Here is a 20,204-nt window from a genome sequence, read left to right on the forward strand (position 1 = left end):
GAATATCTTAGAGTCGCAATTGCTGTTGCCAGAGGCCATACTAGAAGAGGCTATAGGTAGAGGAAGGATGGGCACTAATGATAGATTGGTACAGCAGGCAGTTAGGAAAACATCTAGCAGTCGGGCTAATCCTATGGAGGTAAGGCAGCAGCAAATACCTCAGAAGAAGTCAGTGAGACATAATGTCCCTAATAGAGCAACAAGACCCTCTTCCCCAAAGAAGTTAACTCATCGGCCCTTTCACAATAGAAATAACAGAGGAAGGGGGATTATGGGAAGAGGAAGGGGCTCAAGACAATAGGATAGGCGCCTCTCATCACTCGGCCACACCAGTGGGGGGGTTGCCTGGCAAATCACTGGAAGGTGTGGCAGGAACTGGGAGTAGAGCAGTGGGTGGTGGATGTTCTCAGTCGGGTATTTCATTCTGTTCGAAGTATCCCCACCCCTGACAGAACAGCCATTACCTCACCTCGCTTATGCTCAAGAACCTCAAAAGGGTTTTATTCTGCAAGAGGAAGTGAAGAAGATGATGGAAGGGGCTGTGGAACAAGTATCCATTCTGTCAAAGGGGTTTTACAACAGGATTTTCCTTGTACCCAAAGCCAGTGGGGACTGGGACAGTAATAGACCTGTCAACTTTGAATCTGTTTATAAGAAAAACAAGATTCGAAATGGAAACTCCAAAGATGGTTCTACAGGCAGTCAGGATCAAGGACTTTATGCTGACGATCGACTTGAAAGACGCATACTTTCAGATCCCAGTCCATCAGTCTTCCAGAAAATTTCTCCGCTTCAGTCTTGCAGAGAAAGTTTTCGAGTTCAAAGTTCTGTGCTTCGGATTGACAACATCTCAAGTTTTTACAAGAGTGTTCACTCTCATGTCGACATGGGCGCATGCTCAGGGGATCAGACTAATAAGATATCTAGACGATTGGCTGGTGATAGCAAAGTACAGAGAGAAATTACTCAGGGACAGGGCGACCCTTCTATGGTTCTGTCACAGCTTAGGCATTGTGATAAATCAGGAGAAGTCGCAGTTGGATCCAAGTCAACGGCTGGTGTATCTGGGAATGGTTAGACACAATAAAAGCCAAAGTATTCCCGACAGACCAGAGAGTAAAGAAATGCAAATAAGTGGTGAATGCCTTTCTGGAAAAAACAAACACAGCCAGCAAAATAGTGGCAGGTAGTTCTGGGAGTTCTAACTTCCTTGGAGAAGCTAGTACCACAAGGGAGGTTACACCTTCGATCTCTACAATGGAGGATGAAGGAGTTCTGGTCACCAATAGTAGATCACCTGTACGAGCAGATTCCCTTGTCGGCAGAAGTGAGGAAAGACTTGCTGTGGTGGGTGCAGGACAACAATCTGACAGTGGGTGTTCCCCTTCAGCAACCCTCCCCGGATCTGCTGTTCTCAGATGCGTCACTAGAAGGTTGGGGAGCGCATATGGAGGAGCTGATGGTTTCAGCAAAATGGAGTGGCGAGGACAGAAAACTCCGTATAAACGTGGTGGAGTTAAAAGCAGCATTTCTAGCACTACAGGAATTCCGGGAGAGGGTGCAGGGGCAATCAGTGCTTTTGATGTCAGACAACACCACAGTAGTGGCTTACATAAACAAACAAGAAGGTCTAGTGTCTCGACAGTTACATGTGATGACAGTTCAACTTCATCAGTGGGCTGTAGAGAATGTAGTAGACATCAGGGCCAGATATATTCCGGGAAAAAGAAACATAGTGGCCGACAAGTTGAGCTGCAGGGATCAGATCCTGGGAATGGAGTGGTCCTTGCACCAACAAGTAGTGGACAGAATGCTCATGTTGTGGGAAAGGCCGATCATAGACCTATTCGCAACCAGGTACAACAAAAAGTTGGGAGTGTATTGTTCGGTAGTCCCGGACGTAGAGGCAGTAGCAGAAGATGCGCTACAACACCCATGGGACAATCTGGACGTCTACGCATTTCCTCCATTTTGTCTAATCCTTCAGGTTCTGAACAGGGTAATGCAGTCTCAGAACCTCAGAATGACTCCGGTAGTTCCGTTATGGCCAAAGGCAGAATGGTTTCCGGACCTCTTGGAACTCCTGATAGACGTGCCGAGAGTTACCCCCATGGAACAACCTGCTATGTCAGCCGCACATGGAGAGGTACCACCGGTCGGTGAAGTCCCTATCACTTCACGGGTGGAGACTGTCAAGTATCTCTAGCGAGCGAGAGAGTTTTCACAAAAAGCAGCAGCGCAGATGGCAGGAAATATCAGAAAGTCATCGGCAGCAGTATACCAAGGAAAATGGTTAGCATACTGTGATTGGTGTCGTAGAGGGAACTTGTCTCCACTCGGTGCCACTATTCAGCAATTAGCAGACTTTCTGAAATATCTCGGGACAGAAAGGCATATGTCTGTATCTGCGGTGAAGGGGTACAGGGCTGCTTTAGCCTCGGCCTTACGCATGAAAGGTGTGGACATTTCATCTTCATGGGAGTTGGCCATGTTGATGAAGAGCTTTGAGCAGTCATGTTCGCCAAAGGAACTGAAAGCCCCAGATTGGGATTTGACCATGGTACCGAGTAGTCTGACAAAACCCCCCTACGAACCACTAAGGCAGTCCACAGATAGGAGCCTGACCCTGAAGCCAGTTTTCTTATTGGCCCTAGCTTCAACCAAAAGGGTGGGGGAACTACATGGCCTGTCATATATTGTTAAGCACTCGAGAGGTTGGAAGTCGATGGCAGATTTGACTTTATCCATACCTTCTCTGGCAGATTTTGTAGATCAGGACAAAGATGAGATGCTTCTGTGTCCCGTCAGGGTAATAAGAGAGTACTTAAGGAGGACAAGGCATCTCAGGCAGGGGTGCAGGAGGTTGTTCGTAAGTACAGGACGGAACAAAAAGGAAGTGTCCAGGAATACAATATTGTTTTGGCTAAGAGAAACGATCAGGAATGCCTACATGACAGAAGACAGGGTGTCAAATAGCCAGGAGAGGGCTAGGACTCATGACATTAAAGGTTTGAGTGCTTCTTTGGCATTCAAAAAGAATATGTCTGAGGAGAGAATTCTGAAAGCTGGTGTTTGGAAACGCCAAACGACTTTCACTTCCTTTTATTTAAAAGATGTTGCCCATAGATCCTTGGATACCTTTTCCATGGGTCCAGTGGTGGCGGCCCAGCAAGTGGTATAGCTCATCCAGTACCCCTGGCAGGTCAGTTTGTGTCTAGTCTAAGATGAAGGTATGAAAGTAGAATGAATTGGTTGACTGGTCTTTTTTCTTTACTACTTTCTTTCTACTCCTTTACCTATGGGCAGTATGAAGGAGAGTACCATCATGAGCTGGAACGGACTAGATGCAGGTGAGGTGGTCAGCCATACTGTAAAGTTATGTTAGAGTATAGTATACTTTTCAGTAGCAACACAAACCCCTCGGTAATAAGGAAGGGAGGGGTGATGGTAGGTCCAGATACAAGGGACAAGAGTGGTTTATGAGAATTGAGGGTCCCCTATTTTTCCATAGTTTATAAACCATGGCAATCATGATACCAGCACCCAGTGAGGGAAACCGATAGATTTCCTTATATCTTTGGTTCAAGGGTTTATTGTCCATTCTCTTAGAATACTCCTAATATTTGGAAATGGATATAGGTGGCAAACTCCCAGTCAATTAGAGACTTACCTCCCTCCAATAAGTAAGTCTATCCTAATGTTAAGACTGAAGGTTTGTTTCGTATATGAACAAATGACAAATTTGTAACTAATTTGTATTTTTCATAACTAACAAACCTGAGGTCTTAACAGTTAAAGGCCCACCTCGAAGCACCCCTCTAGCAGTCTAAACTGGGTTAGAAGTATAACTGGCGGGTCACACGACACCGTGGGCATTCTGGGTATACATGCCCCGTACCTGGTATAGATGCTAATAGTCCCTGGATCACACAAGTTTAATTTTAATTCTACCGGTTTCCAGCTTGGCGCTAGTAAATGCTAATGTTAAAACCTCAGGTTTGTTAGTTATGAAAAATACAAATTGGTTACAAATTTGTCATGTTATCAGTTTTTAGGAAAATACTTAGTAGAGGTTATGACACCTACAATGCTACTGTTATGTTCTGGCAGAGCAATAACAACTTTAGATCTTAAATTCAATGAAAACAGCATTGCTTGATAGCAAACAACTAACGGACAACAAATAACTTGGCTGCATATAAGCCTAAAGGTGAATCAAGTTTTGGAGGTATTAAACATCTCAACGTCAACACTTGGGAAAGCCCGAGTTGGAGACTCAGAAATTAAGAGAGTTCCAAAAACTGAATACATATGGATCTCATGTTTCCGATAAGACTAGTCTAACTGTATTCCAAATATTTAACCAATTACTTTGAAATAAGAGAATGCCTGATCAGTACACCACTTTCATCTTGCAGTGAATTTATGAGTCATACAGATTAATTTTAGTGCAGTAAATCTAAATTTCTTAAAGTAAAATTTAAGAAACTAATGCAAAAATCTGTAAAAGCTTACCTCGAGTGCAACATCACAAAGTGGACATGGGTCTTTTGTAAACAGGGTCAGCTTTGGTTTACTTGAATTCTTCTCATGCTTCCTGTTGTGAATAATTGCACTGAGCACAAACTCTAAAGTGAAATATTTCACTTACCAGAAACATGAACATATAAATTAATCTCTAATAATTAAAAATAAATATGCTATACACTGTGGAGACTGCAACAAAGTATTTCTGAAAAGCCCCTATCAGACATACAATTATTCTTTTATTACCTCATAAATCTTCATAATTTAATTTTGTTATTTACAAAATATGGTCTTGCAGAGCATTTTAGATCACTAACATTACTGCAATCTATTGCAACTTGGAGTATTTAACTTGCTTTTCAATACATCAAATGAAATTCTATATACCTTCACAAGTTAATGGTATTTTTTCTTTTTAGAGAATCAAAATAGTTGTTTCAACCAAACATTGAAGTTGGGGAAATTTTGGACTGCTTAGAAGGAATACAGTTGCAAAGCTGCAATACTGTATACTGAAATTTGGTTATATCAATCCACAAATAAAAATCACTTGAAAATTCTCCCTAATGATTATAACCTCTTGTTAATGAAAATCTCCATGACTGAATGAATTTGGAAGAATCTCATTTAGAATATGCTCCAAGTCAACAAGCAATAATCCCATCTTACACAAGGTTGGATAAATAAGCATCTAGGGGAGTAAAAAATGTCCCTACTTGCAGCTACTCCACTGCCTTGGGAAAATACAGTAACCATCACTTGTCTGGCAGGTTCTGAATCCAGTCAACAGCTTTTAAAGATTGTCCACCTACGCCTGCCACAGCCAGACCAATCTGAGTAATGACTGACATTCTATGAAATATATTCCAGGAAAGAATAAGGCACTGCTTTTGACAGTAAGCAAGCGTGCCCAATTTATTCTTTTATAGGCAATTTAAAGTCTCATATAACAGACTTCTGCTTCTGTGTAATAACCAGTCAACTGACCGTCCATCTACAAGGTTGAAGTCCTGTTCCTTCCTTTTGTGTAGTGAAAAGTCTCAACACACTAAAATAAGTACTGTACTTTTGAAAACATGAGACTCAGGATAAACATAAAGCAGAAACTTAATGCATTAGAGCAGAATATAGCCGTCAAAACATTAAAATAGTAGTTCAATAATAACCATCAGAACAAAAATCGACACACTTGACTGTGAAGCAGAATCTAAGAGACAGCAGGCAACACACAGCTTTAGCAGAAACTCCAGAGATGACTAGACTTCTGGTATACACTACATACTGTAAAAATGGCCAGTGACATGGAAAAAGACGGAAATTTTGAAAAAATGTTTGACTCTAGGACATTACGATTAATGGCAAAGTACAGTGGAAGGTTGTGTTGTGGAGGCTGAAAAACTGAAGCAATAGGCCCAAATAATTTGACAGCTAAATAATAGGAAACCAAGGGCAATGACTATACCAAATCATGCAGAAAGCAATGATGGAACCTGAAGATATGTTGCACAGAACATTTAGTGGTCCACAATATTATCATCATCATCATCATTAGACAAAACCCCATAAGAGTAAAGTAAACAAAATTTCCTTAACTGCTTTTTTCCCAAAACCTTAATTTTGACGCTGATTGCAGTCTGGACATTCACATAAGATATGCATAACTTGTGCTGTCCTGCACAACGCAACCAGCACTACTTATGCATTAATTGAGATTTACCTATGCACTTCTTATGTATTATCTCAGATTCTGCAGATGACAACCTTGGTTAAATCATCATTTTGCACACCTACATCCTAAGTCTCTCAGACACCTTTACTGAAGTCTTCTACAGTAATACTCCTATCTCTACGTACGAGATAATTACTGTCATTTAAAAAATTGGTAAATGCAGAACAATTATGTAAACAGACCCATGGCTGGAAATCTCTTTACAGATCACAGATCCAGCAGGGGTAGACTACAGCCCCTTTAAACATGTACAGGACAGAATCTGGACTTGGCCCCTGATAAAATGGGAAAAAGATGGAATACCTAAAACAGACCTAATCCAGTTTGGCAAATACAATACAGTAGCATCACAAATTGCTTATTTATGCTTCCTTCTTGGTACCTTTTCCTTTGACTTTTATGTTTCATCCTCTCAAGAATACAAATGTTCAAGGGTCTGTTCTATGTATAGATTTTGCATGGATTCCTCAGTGAATACCTCTGACTGTAGGTAGGGAAGATCACAATACGAGGGAGCCATTCTCAAAAATATGACATGAAAAGTATGGCTCATGCTTCAATACCATTCTCTTCTTTGAGTTATAGTACTGCAAGGGTGTTCAAACAGAAAACTGAAATAATGTACACAGAAAATTAAGGAATCCTACTGTACAATGGTAAAAGCGAGGTTCATGAGGGAAAACTATAAATCATATGTACTAATAACTACATAATACTGCTATATGCAGTGAGGGACTACACTATTGGCTACAATAGAAAACACAAGGAAAGCTAAACTAAGTAGGCGGCTATCTCCATGAAGTTGCTTAGTTAATGCTATGTTTACCCAATTAGTGACTACCTGAATAAAATAATAAAAGTACGTACTAGGTGTATTGAGACAGATTATCAAACAACAACAAACATGAGTGATCCAGTGCAAAATACATAAGACTCAAGATATGCAAAACCTAAATGTACTAAATTCCATCTTCTGTGGACAGTCCAGATAATTCTCCAAATATACTGTATTAGAAACACTAAGTGTTGTACCTTGTCCAAAATATGTATACATTGTAGGGACACATTGAAAAGTTCTAAATTCTATAACTGCAATTAATCAATTCATGAATTGCATTAAAAGGTATGTATTATTTTTGTTATGTTCTAACCATATTTTCTTAATCATGCATCAAAAAAAGTATGACCAAAGGCGTATACTTATTAAACATCTTGAGGTTAAATAAAGATCTGCTACAAAAATAATTTATTTTCCAAAACTACCAGTAAAGTTCCACTGTCTATAAGTAAGACAGACAACTATCCCTACATAAAGGTGTGAACTGTGTTACAAATACTGAAAACAATTTAATTAGTTTTCTTACACTTAGTACTCTTGAATCTTCATTCATGTATGTTATCTACATTCTTTATAATTACAGATCTATCAACCATGATGTAATAAAGAATGAAAGTTAGTGCTCAACCACTAATGTCACCTTCATCTTGAACAATGGCTAATTAACTTTAGTATTAAAACCTACAATAACCCATTACAATGCCTCATACATCACAATCGCCTACTGAAAAACTCAATACTGAAGTCCCCTACATTTTCAAAACAGTTGTTGATGCAACTAATACATTTGTCCTATATTCACAAAGTAAAATACAGGGGGTCCTCGAGTTTACGACGTTGATTCCGTTCTTACGATGCATCGTAACACGAATTTCAGCGTAAGTCGGAACATGAAAAAATACACATGATTTAATGTAAATACCTATCAATAACAACGAGAGAACAATTCCTTACCTTTATTAGTTTGATTGGGATACGCCGTTGATTTTGGTCTTCCAACCAAAGCACCAATAACCTTTCCATTTCAATTATTAGACCACTACGCTGCTTAGTTATCACTGTCGCTTTCATAGGAGCAGATCCTTTCACATGTTCAACGATGCGCTCTTTATATTTGATAATGGTAGCAACGGTCGAACGGCTAAGGCCAAGCGAGCGGCCAATGTTTGTTGGCGTTTCTCCCTTCTCGGATCGCTTTATAATGTCCACTTTAATTTCCATGGTGATGGCCTTCTTCTTCGATGCACTACCATCAGAAGAGTCCGACCTTGCGCTTGGGAGCCATAACAAAGAGCAAAAAGTTACAAAAACGATACAACACGAGGGAGAGAGAGGCAGTGTAAACAACCAAAATGGCGTATGGGCGAGGACTGAGCGTAGCGAAGCGACGCCGTCCTCTCCCCCACAAAGCGTATTCTTCCGCCGTGCGCCTGGAACTAGTTCGCGTTTGTTTACGTTGCTTACGACGCTAAACCGCGTAAGACGGAAACGACGCAAAATATTTATTTTTTATATTTTTATGGGGGGGGGCGCGTTCGTAACCACGAAACATCGTAAGTCGAGACCAGCGTAACCCGAGGACTTACTGTAACTAATTTAGACACTAAATTAACTACATTCTTCCAATTGCTCCAATCTAACAGAATTTCACTTCTCCACCTCAGTACCCTAAGTAATGTTATTGTGATTTTACAAATTATGTATAGGGAACTTACAACTTTTCAATCATAATGGCTGATGCACCACCACCTCCATTGCAAATTGAGGCCACACCTTTCTCACCTGGCTTCAAAGCATGGGCTAAATGCACTACAATTCTTGCTCCTGACATTCTGTAGAAAAAGAAAAAAAAATTGTCAGCATTTTAAGGATCTGTATCAGCAATGAAATCTTATTAATATCTACCTGAATCACAAACCAAGTGAGTCTTCAATTTCCAAGTACGTACTGTTTATATGAAAAAAAAAATCAGTTTCCCAATGATTTACTGAAAAATACAGGAATATATGTCCAATATTGACACAAAAACCATGAACTGATACATGATTCGAGTTTAAATCCACAAAATGATGTAAAAACCCAAGTCTTAAGATTTTCACAACAAAATTTTTTCTTATTATTTTACTTGTATTACTTGGGACATACTGTATGCAATGCCCTACTTTGCTGTAGCAAAAGCTAACACAAAGGCCTCCTCAATATCATTTTTATTCTCCGTTTAGAAAAAACTTGTTACAGACTATAAAGATGCAAGATAAATAAAACCTAAAAATCACTCTATAACCAAGAGGAAATATAACCTATCAACCAAACCAGCAAGCTCTTAGGTCTAGTATTTGTTACATATCTGAGCCTGTTGCACTTAAGTTTGAGCAGACTCTTACTATATATTATTAGGAGACTACAAATGTCAAATTTAATAGGATCATCATGTTCCTATGTAAAACTGGTTTCCTAAATAGTCTAAATTTTCTTTTTTAGGATCAATTCCAGAAAACCAGCCCAAGAAGAGCCGTTGTTAGACTCAGAGGTCTGGATAAACTAATCATTTATAATAATAATAATAATGGATCGGCATTTATAATGAGGGACTTACAATCTGCACTGGTGCTAGTAACTTGTCCCCAAAATACAACCTTACTATTGTAATGAAGGGCTAAGAATCTGCGCTGGCACTTATAAATTGTCCCCAAAAAGAGCCTCACTAGTTACCTGCAATGAGCCACCACTGTCTATGAAACATCACAAATAACACACCGCCCAATATATATATTAAAAAGGTTCACACAGCAATTTATACAGATGTCTCAAAATCACTATCAGGGGTAGGATATGTTGCTACATCATCTAATAGCAATTAATTCCCTCAATCATACACCTGTTTTTTCTGGAGAACTGTGAGATATATTCATCAGTTATTGTTACTAGATTAAGATTATGCCCATCAGCATACAAAATGACAACTCTCTAGCTCCTTGCCAAAGTTTCATAATGCATTTGGTATTCTTCGTAACCTATGTACAGGATTTCTTATTCAAAAAGGGCAGAAAACATTTAAAGTTGGACAGCAAGACAGAAGATGGCACAAAAGGAATGGGGGAAAAAATGCAGCTACAGCTTGAAAGGAGGCTGTAAAGAACCTTTAGTTACTATCTACAGTATGCCATGTAAGACCCACTGTGAGCAGTAACCAGCTCCAGTGACATATTTATCAAACTTGTGATCTCTGAATTCACAAAAAATCCTCACCCAATGGGATGTCCTAAGGAGACAGCTCCTCCATGAATGTTGACTTTAGTTGGGTCAAGGTTGCACATTTTGATGTTTGCTAACACAACCACAGAAAATGCTTCATTCACTTCCCACATTGCAACATCCTCAGCCTTAACACCTGTCATCTCCAACAACTGTAAAAAAAAAACATAAATCAAAGACTTATAATGGAAGTATAACTGTAATTATTGGTAAAATGAGCAATCAAACTGAATAATTCAATAAACAGAATACAATAAGTCCCTAAAAATTGTTTAATTCTGAAATGGTTGAAATTATTGAAAACAAACTGAAAACACCCCAAACTACACAGAGACAATCAGTAAACAGAGCACCAGCTTTGCAAAGACCTCAATCACTATATTCATTTACAAACATTATTTTAAGATAATGAAATCTACTCAACACTTTTTCCAAGTGCTAATTTATTCTTAAGACAGAAATGGATGCAATAAAAAAATTATACTATCATGCAAAAAACCAAGAAATTTAAATGGTATAAGCAGACAAAAGATTGTCTACCTATTTTCACAAAGAAAAAATAACTTTACAGCCCATGTGAAATAAAAAAAAGGTCAACTTTAAAATATTATGTTTGATCTTATATTTTGTAATAATGTTCCAGTAAAATCACAAGTTATAGTTCTACTCTTGTCAAGTATAACATGCTTTCACCCTGTTTTCAAAAAAATTAACTTATGAACCCACAAACCATCAACAAAAAATAAATTATTTGTAATAAAATTATTCTAAAATAAGACCCTTCAAATACATGAGAAGCTCTTACCTTTGGAGTGGCTAAGGCAGGAGCAATTGGGAAATCAATGGGGTCAGTAGCAGCATCACAAAAACCAACCACTCTTGCAAGAGGTTTCACACCATGCCTTGCAGCTGCTGCAGCAGTCATCAGTACACATGCTGCTGCTCCGTCATTGAGGGTTGAGGCATTGCCAGCAGTAACGGTTCCTCCCTCTCGCTAAATATTGGAGGTTAGAAAATCAAAATGCTATCACCTTTTTTGACATATGAATAAATATTGCAATCTAAATGCTAACTCCATCACAAATTTTCAAAGCCTTCAAATTTAGGAAAGAACTTATTGCAATATGATTAAAAATTAAATTATTATATGAATGTAATATCAATTTGACTTTGTCATATAATGTACGAGGTTTACATATAAATATGCAAAGTATTTAGTATCTTTCAGCACTAAATATTTTCTTTTAATGACATCAAAATGATCAATAACCAGATACGTATACATTACCTGAAATACTGTGGCAAGCTTCTTAAATTTCTCATAGTTAACTTTCTTGTATTCTTCGTCTTCGGAGATCACAGTATTAGGCTTACCCCTTTTCCCGGGAATGGTCACTTCAACTATTTCATCTTTAATTGCTCCACTAGCCCACGCTTCTGCTGATCTTTTGTAACTTGACAGTCCTGGAAGGCAAAAAGACCTTTCAAGCAGCCCTTCTAAACTACCTTGCTTTCTGCCTTCTAATTTTCAATTGCTTCTTTTAGCTTCACTCCACCAACCTGCATTATTTCTAGAACTGTCTTATTCCAGTTTTCATCCCTAATTCAAGAGCAAAACCTTCTGGCAAGCTCTACGAGTGTCTAGAAAATGTTTAAATGTGCGACTGTGGTTTTGTTAAACTACTGTACATTATAATAAAAACCAAATGAACATGTAAAAAATTTAATAATACTTTCTGCTAAGAACAATTATGGACAGAATTTAAGCATGGTCTGGTATCGTACACAAACGTCTATTAACAACTATCATGAAATATATATAAGTAATATAAAAGCATCTCATGCACACTACCTATGTTTTGGATGCCAACACTGAAGATGTAAAAAGTGTAGATATAACCAACAAGTAACAAGTAATGAAAAGTCCTCAACTGCCATTTAAATGAGCTATGACATAAGCAAATGACCAAAATGGGCGCAAAAAGTGGATTTCGTAACTTATAACACCCCACTATAGTCCAAATTTTGAGTTAACTGTAGACTTACACTTATGACCACACACTTCAAATAAAGCTAGAAGTGAGAAAACTAAATACATACAGTACATAAAGTATGCTCAGAAAAGTTAAAAGACAGAGCTAAGTAATATTTAGAGAAGATAAAGAGAGAGAGAGAGAGAGAGAGAGAGATTATGTATTACTAACCATATTCATCTTGTTCATCGCGGGATATATTCAACTTTTTGGCAGTGTTTTCACCACAGTTACCCATGTGGAATTTGTTATATACGTCCGTTAAACCATCAAACACGATACCATCCTAGATTTGGAAAAGTGGCAAAATAAATTACTGAAGCTGTGGACAATAGTTAATATATTCGTTAGCAAAAAAAAAAAATAAATAAATAAATAAACAAATAAATATAGCCAAGTGCACAGATAAGAGGCAAAATATACTGCGTCGTGTAATAGTGTACAAGAAACAATAGTCTTTAAAAAACTATTGATAATACAACCACTTGCTACAAATGAACATCAACAAACGTGCACAGTACAAGAACTAGCTCACCATAAGTTGAACACCACCATAAGGAGAGTCACCACGTTTCATGTAATAAGGGACATTTGACATACTCTCCATCCCACCTGCCACCATCACCTCCTGAGACCCACACATCAGGGACTGTGATGCCATCATGATGGACTTCATTCCAGAGGCACATACCTGAGCAAACGGGAGCACATTAGTGGATGAAGATGACTAAGACATTGCAAAACACCATCACTATGTTATATGAAATGATGCACCTGGAGTTTTTGTGTTGTGTAAATGAGTTTTAGGTAGCAAAACAGTCTACATTTCAGCAACAGAAACTAAAATAAAAATCATCAAAATAGTGTTAGCTCTTCGGACAATACTGCGAGGGCATATGTTTAAGAAAACTACACGATCCTTGTCATTGGTAACAGTTAGCTACGAAGGGCACATTTCATTTGGCTATTACCACTAAAGCTTATTTCATCCTGTTAAACCAGAACAATTTTGAGCAGTTGCTTGTCTTCTTAATGTTGATCATTATTATTTTTTCCTAAACAAAATTTTTTTTTATTGTATACAATAAGACAAACCTGACACTGATCCTCAACTTACTTTATTGATTGTTGTACAAGGCGTTGATTTGTCAAGGCCAGCAAATAGAGTAGCCTGCCTTGTAGGAGCCTGACCAGCAGCTGCCTGACACACATTTCCCATGTAAACCTGCAAAAAGCTGAGTAAATATAAATTCCATCTCCACCCATACACAATATTCATTTGCAGGTACTTGCCTGTCCAGAAATTAAGATAATAAAGCTTAGAAATCTACAACAAAATTGATGGCATTTAATTCAAATGAACAACTTAGAAAATAAATTGGAAAAGCCAAATTAAAACTACATACTTCATACTAAGAAATTATCTTAGTATATTATGATGACAATTGTGACTTAACATAACTTGCATTTTTTTTAAAATATACCTCCTGGACAGCAAGAGGATCTACTGCTGCTCGTTCAACAGCTGCTTTGATTGCAATGGCGCCCAACTCTGGTGCCCGCATTGATGCTAATGAAGATCTGAAAAAATAATCAAAGGATAAAGTACTATATATGGAAAAATAGAGGGAAAAAGAAATGCGTTTGACCATCTACATAATGAAGGAGGCATTCTACCATACTTACAACTTTGAAAATGGCCCAAAATATGTCTTGTCAATCAAGTTTTTCAATTGATATAAGCTGCTTAACTGTCAAGATTAAATTCTTTTTTAACAAATACTGTGAACTATTTGCTACATTACTTCAACTCTGAAATGTTCTGTTCATTGACTAAAAAATAATGTTAATCACTTGGCACCCAAAAGAAAAATATGTTCACTTGGTACTAAGTCCACACCATACCATACTAAAAATGAGTATTGCAATTTATAATAATTTTTTTTGGGAGAGAGGAAAGATGAACTACAATATACATACTAAAATTTTAGCTATAATGTATTGGTTATTCACTTCTTACCTGAAAGAACCCATTGGGGTTCGAACAGCACTGACTATGACAACATCATTCAAGCCACCAATGCTGTAGTAGCGGACAGAAGGACGCCCCAGCTGCAAAACATTTCCAATTGTATATATACTGTATACAGTACACCAAGGATCTGTTCATTTGGGATTTGTTTTACAGTTACTGTACTTTTGAAATACAAATGGTATTCAAATATTTAATCATGAGGATTTTTTAAAAAATACTATTACAGATACGGAAAAAACATTTCCCGGAGTTTACTGCAATCATCTTAACTAGAACAAGATAATGTAATAGAATAACTTTCAGGTTCTTACGCAGGACTGTAAGAGGTGAGAGATGCAGTGTTTTGTCGAAATAATTTAACATATCACTTACAAGGGATACGTTGCTCACTTTTTCTGTAAAAGTAAGGTTATGATAGTATGCTTGAAAATCCATGGGTTTAAACAAAAGGCTAGGAGTAAAATAGCTACTATAGTACAAAAACATCAAAGGATATTTGAGAAAGCTTAAAAAAATACTTAAGATGGCTTTGTCTAAGCTAGTCTGTTATTCCATCATCAGGGTACTCAACAGTCTAGGTTAAGTTATACACTAAGCACCTACAACCCCTAGGTTGAGTGGGATATACCTCAACCCTGGCTAACCTCACTTACAGGTAGGGGGTTGGCCACTGTATCTCCTTGCACCATACCTTTACGCACTCTGCAAGATTACTGCGTATCAATGTTTCGAAGATTGACGCCATCTCGATGTTTGCGGAGTTGCTTATGTCAACAAACTTCCCATTTCCTGTGCTAAATCCGCACACCACTTGTACCCATAGACGCTGGAGCACTTTCATCACAACAATCGCAACCCTGACCTCTAACCAGCACTTATTCAAGGGGACTACGGCATTCTTTGTGGCATTTTGCGCTCTTCAATTGTTTATCAGTTTTTTCAATTGGTATGAGTTTACCCTCCAAACTGGGTATAAGACTTACACAAAACCAGTGAAATAGTATAAGTGAAATTAGCATATCTATTTGTGGTATATATACATATTACAGCAATTTTATCATTACTGCATTACTATGACAACTAGATTTCATGGAAACAGTTTGTAAATACATCGGCGTATGTGTGAAGCTCCACTAGATTGGCAACAATGAGTCTTTTTTGCCGTCGTCTGCTCGTACTTCAGAAATATCTGTAATTTTTGGGGGGGTTAATTTGGTTGCAAAAAAGGGATAATAGACAGGAATTAAATAAACATTTTGAAGCAAAGTAAAACTAAATAATGAGTAAAGTAAACAATTAAGGGAATAAAGCTTGGCACCTCATAAAGAGTGTAGTCGCCTGCTGCTTGTAACTGTGTTTGCGGAGTGAGTGCTTAGGAACCAGGAAATGCAAAGTGGTTCAAGTGCAATGTGGAGTGAATTAAGACCAAAATGTGTATAATTACAATCAAATAAGCACTATGGAGTTTCAGTTGTGATGGCAGTAAGGATAAAACCACCAATTACAAGGTAAAAATGAATTCAGTTCAAACCATGACCCCGGGAATAAAGTTTCATACTTTCACTAATATAGGCAACAAAATGTTGTTTTATTGTGCTGATTACAACTGCAGTCTTGAGTAAGATCAATCAACATTACATATATACGCTAACATTTTTCAAATAAGTGCTGGGAAGGCTGGGAAAGATGGTGGATTGTCTGTGGTTAGACTGGCCAGCCACATGATTGCCGCCATATTGGATTTCAAAACTGCCTTGAAAACATATTTTATGAAGAGCTCACATGCTTATTTTAGGGTAAGCAATCACAGACGATCCATCGTCATCACGCTTGCCGGGTCTTATTCACTCGATATTTAATTGGTGAAACAAGAATACAATTACAACTTTAAGCATACCATTCAAAAGATTGAAGTTTCGTCAACATAATGTTTATATAAGAAAGGTCCCCATACGAACTAAAATAAGCATGTGACGCTCTTCGTAAAATATGTTTCCAAGGCAGTTTTGAAATCCAATATGGCGGCTATCGTCAGGCTGGCCAGTCTAAGCACGGACAATCCACCATCTTTCTCAGACTTCCCAGCACTCATTTAAACAATGTTAGCGTATATTTGTAACATTTATTGATCTTACTCAAGATTGCAGTTGTAATCAGCACAATAAAACATTTTGTTGCCTATATTAGTGAAAGTATGAAACTCGTTATTCCCGGGGTCTTGGTTTGAACTGAATTCATTTTTACCTTGTAATCGGTGGTTTTATCCTTACTGCCATCACAACTGAAACTCCACAGTGCTTATTTGATTGTAATCATACAAATTATTGGTCTTAATCCACTCCAAATTACACTTGAACCACGTTGCTGTTCCTGGTTCCTAAACGCTCACTCCACAAACACAGTTACGAGTAGCAGACGGCGAAACTGTTTATGAGGTGCAAAGCTTTATTCCCTTAATTGTTTACTTTACTTATTATTTAGTTTAATTTTACTTTGTTACTTCAAAATGTTTATTTAATTCCTGTCTATTATCCCTTTTTGCAACCAAATTACCACAAAAAATTAGATATTTCTAAAGTAGATACAATCCAATGTTTCTAACCTTGTCGTACATCTGGCTGCCGAAAACCATCGCGGAGCAGACGACTGATTAATGGATTATAATTTTTTTTTTTTTTGCTAGTACTTTTCATTGATTTAAGTCTATATTAGTATTTTGATTTTTTAAATAACTGTGCCAGAAATAAATGTAACCTGTAATGTTTGCATGCAAAGAATGGCAAAATCATCGTTGCCACATTAGTGGAGCTTCACACATACGCCAATGCATTATTATAAACTGTTTCCATGAATTCTAGTTGTCATAGTAATGCAATAATGATAAAATTGCTTTAATATTTATGTATATATACTTTCAATACATAGGCTAATTTCACTATTTTCCATGTTTTGTGTCAGTCTTATACCCAGTTTGGAGGGTGAACACATACCAATTGGCAACAGTGTATAAATATATCAGTCAATAGGCAGGTAACAACCGAGTGAATTGTTAGATATATCCACCAATGTAAACTATTATTAGATAGATAAATGGAAAAATCATACAAAAAAAGTTTAAACTGAAGCAACTTTCAGAGAGAGAGAAGGGAAGGTGAAAGAAGGAAGGACAGAAGTGGCGGTGGAGGTGGAGGGAGACCGTTGGTGGAGCTTTTTACTGCCGTGTTCGTATCCATTTCTGGATAATGGAGTTTTTGTCTCTTGGTACAAGGACAAGTGTTGTTATTCCTTACGATTAGTGATTCACGATACCCTTATAAATTACGGCACTGGGTGTAATACACTATAGCAAAATCTCGTTCTGATACGAGTGTTCGTTACAGAAATATTGCCAAAAAACCTCCTTGCACTGTCTCTGAAATCCATAGTAGGTAAGCTGCTTAGTTGTCAATCAAGTTTTTTTTACAACTAGCTATTGTACCTAAATTTATATTTTTCTCAATTTGGCCTTAATTTCTAACTTTGGAGTAAATACTTAATTAGAAAGGGGAGTAGAGGTCTTAAGCAGTTTCTCTCACCAACAACAACTCGCGACTGATGACCATCTCCGGTGTCAGGACGTGTTATAAGTACTTTTTCGGAGGGTGGCCAGCCATGACCGTCAGCGAGTTGGGCCAGTCCATGCGGTAATTTACCCTAATTTCCAAAGAAATACCCGACGCAGGCAGGGTTATTACCTAGATTTATCCCAGGTCCTGACCTAACCAGATCTTGCTTGCCTAACCTAACTTAGGGCGGCACACCTGACCTGGTCTGGGAAGGGAGCAGTCCCCAAAAAGGCGGTACTAACCAGTCCCGGTCGGTAACCGGCAGGAATGAGGTTGTGCAAATAAAGTAAAGGGTGGTAACTCTATAAGTCTTAACTTCCTAACCTCACTTGGCTACTTAGGCTACTACCTACCTATAAAGGAGTGCGCCGTGCCTGACGTCCAAAGGGGCTTTGACTACCCTGGACCTGCACCCCCAAAAACCATACCTAGCTAGGTATTACCTAGCCTAGTATACATTGTGGCAAAGCTTTAGCTATACAAATACGAAAGCTTGTTGATCATATTCATTATCTCACATTGACATTTGTTACCTAGTATGGCTAATACCTAAACCAAAAAAAAAAATAAACAAAAATAAAAAAACAGGTCCGCCGGTGTAAGCTACCCAGTCTTCTACGAGTCTAAGAACCATTAAAATGAATGGAAACGAAGCATTTCACTATGGAAACACTCCTAACAATCCCCACAAAATTAAAAATACTAATGTCACGGGGGAACGCGAGAAAATGATCCATTTTACCTTCGAGATAATCCTAGAACGAATCATCTTGTACGACGATCAGCTGTGTTACGTTGTTGTAAAGAAGCTCTTACGGCAACCCAAAGGAAACATTACTATATAGGAGTCCACTGATAGTCTTTCGAGGTTATTTCGTTATAAATGGTTAAATGTCCTTTAGATATAAATTTTCATTCATAATACTGTTATTTTTCGTTTATCAATTAAAAATCAGCGTTTAGAAGAAATAAATACATTTCAATTAACATAACCTCAGTTCAAGTTTGAACTCAGCAGACAATGTTATTGTTTTGAATGATTACTTCAGGTAATCTTGTTCTTGGTGACTATTACTTTAGGCTTGCTTGACTAGTTTTTCTCTGTTAATTCATAAAAGTTATATAACGATAGACGAAGGTCACAAGAAACCGCAGCGCTTCATGGGCGGGGTTGCTATGGTGTTTGCTTCCCACCTCGGTGGTCGCGGGTTTGATTCTCGCCCATTCCATTGAGGAGTGAGTGGTGTGTACTATTTCTGGTGATAGAAGTTCACTCTTGACGTGGTTCGAAGTCAAGTAAAGCCGTTGGTCCCGTTGCTGAATAACCACTGGTTCCATGCAACGTAAAAACACCATACAAACAAGAAACCGCGCTAATTGTATATGAAATTAAAAGATCAAAAGATTAGAAAGGTTGCATGCTATTCGATTACGTAACCAAAGGATATCGTCCGAAACTATTACTTGAGAAGTTACCTTATGGAATCTCGCTTATTGTCTTTTATTTCTCTTGTTTATTTTTTTCTCGTTTCCAGAACTGAACTGTCTCAGTCAACCGAGTAACAGGTTTTAATTCCTGCGTTCACATAGAAAATTGATTTTGAGTGTCCATATATCTTTTATTTACTTTGTTTTCTCGAGTATTTTTTTCCTTTTTTTATATTAACGCACTACTACAAACTCGCACGCTAACGGTTTACCATTATTAACTATCCTATTGCAGGAGACCTTTACTTCGGTAATTTTGACAGTAGACCGGCCGAGTAAGAACTGTAATACGAGTAAACTCACATATAAATCACAATTCTTTACTTTAAATTTATATACAACACATTTTCCTGCAAATTTCCGCTGTGCGTTAAATTCGTCAACGCGTATTCATTCCCTCCATCATAATATATTCCAAGATAATCGGTTACCATGGACAACCGTACGTCATTATTCATTCCGAGACTGCACCACACGTGGGCAGTTAATATATACCAAATGTCTACTGTATTTGATAAGTGTGAAAAAATGGCAAGGCTGTTAGATATGAAAAGCGATACGTCAATACCAATTTACTTTTCTGTGAATGTTACACGCTGACATGCGCTTCAGATTTGAAAATGCAACGAGGAAAAGTTAGGAACAGGTTCCTGTCCCTCCTCCCCACAGCATAACGACTGAGTTAGTGAACAGA

At 37.8% G+C, this 20,204-nt stretch overlaps 1 protein-coding gene across 2 annotated transcripts in view; it reads right to left on the bottom strand.

The window, feature by feature from the left end:
• Positions 1-18,917, bottom strand: part of LOC135200876 (acetyl-CoA acetyltransferase, mitochondrial-like) — a 26,657-nt gene extending 7,740 nt beyond the window's left edge. Inside the window, exons 1-11 of one of the 2 annotated variants that reach the window (XM_064229592.1) lie at positions 18,765-18,917; positions 14,403-14,494; positions 13,867-13,963; positions 13,500-13,607; positions 12,918-13,073; positions 12,554-12,668; positions 11,638-11,813; positions 11,155-11,343; positions 10,344-10,501; positions 8,810-8,926; positions 4,516-4,597 (exon numbers count right to left, since the gene is read on the bottom strand). In XM_064229592.1, the coding sequence (XP_064085662.1) occupies positions 4,516-4,597; positions 8,810-8,926; positions 10,344-10,501; positions 11,155-11,343; positions 11,638-11,813; positions 12,554-12,668; positions 12,918-13,073; positions 13,500-13,607; positions 13,867-13,963; positions 14,403-14,494; positions 18,765-18,791 (1,317 nt within the window). In that variant the 5' untranslated portion in view covers positions 18,792-18,917. The remainder of the gene's footprint in view (positions 1-4,515; positions 4,598-8,809; positions 8,927-10,343; positions 10,502-11,154; positions 11,344-11,637; positions 11,814-12,553; positions 12,669-12,917; positions 13,074-13,499; positions 13,608-13,866; positions 13,964-14,402; positions 14,495-18,764) is intronic. The other variant, XM_064229593.1, reaches the window with a different exon arrangement.
• Between the last annotated feature and the right edge of the window lie 1,287 nt (positions 18,918-20,204).

Source organism: Macrobrachium nipponense, chromosome 27, assembly GCF_015104395.2.
Source record: "Macrobrachium nipponense isolate FS-2020 chromosome 27, ASM1510439v2, whole genome shotgun sequence".
NCBI classification, from domain to species: Eukaryota; Metazoa; Arthropoda; class Malacostraca; order Decapoda; family Palaemonidae; genus Macrobrachium; species Macrobrachium nipponense.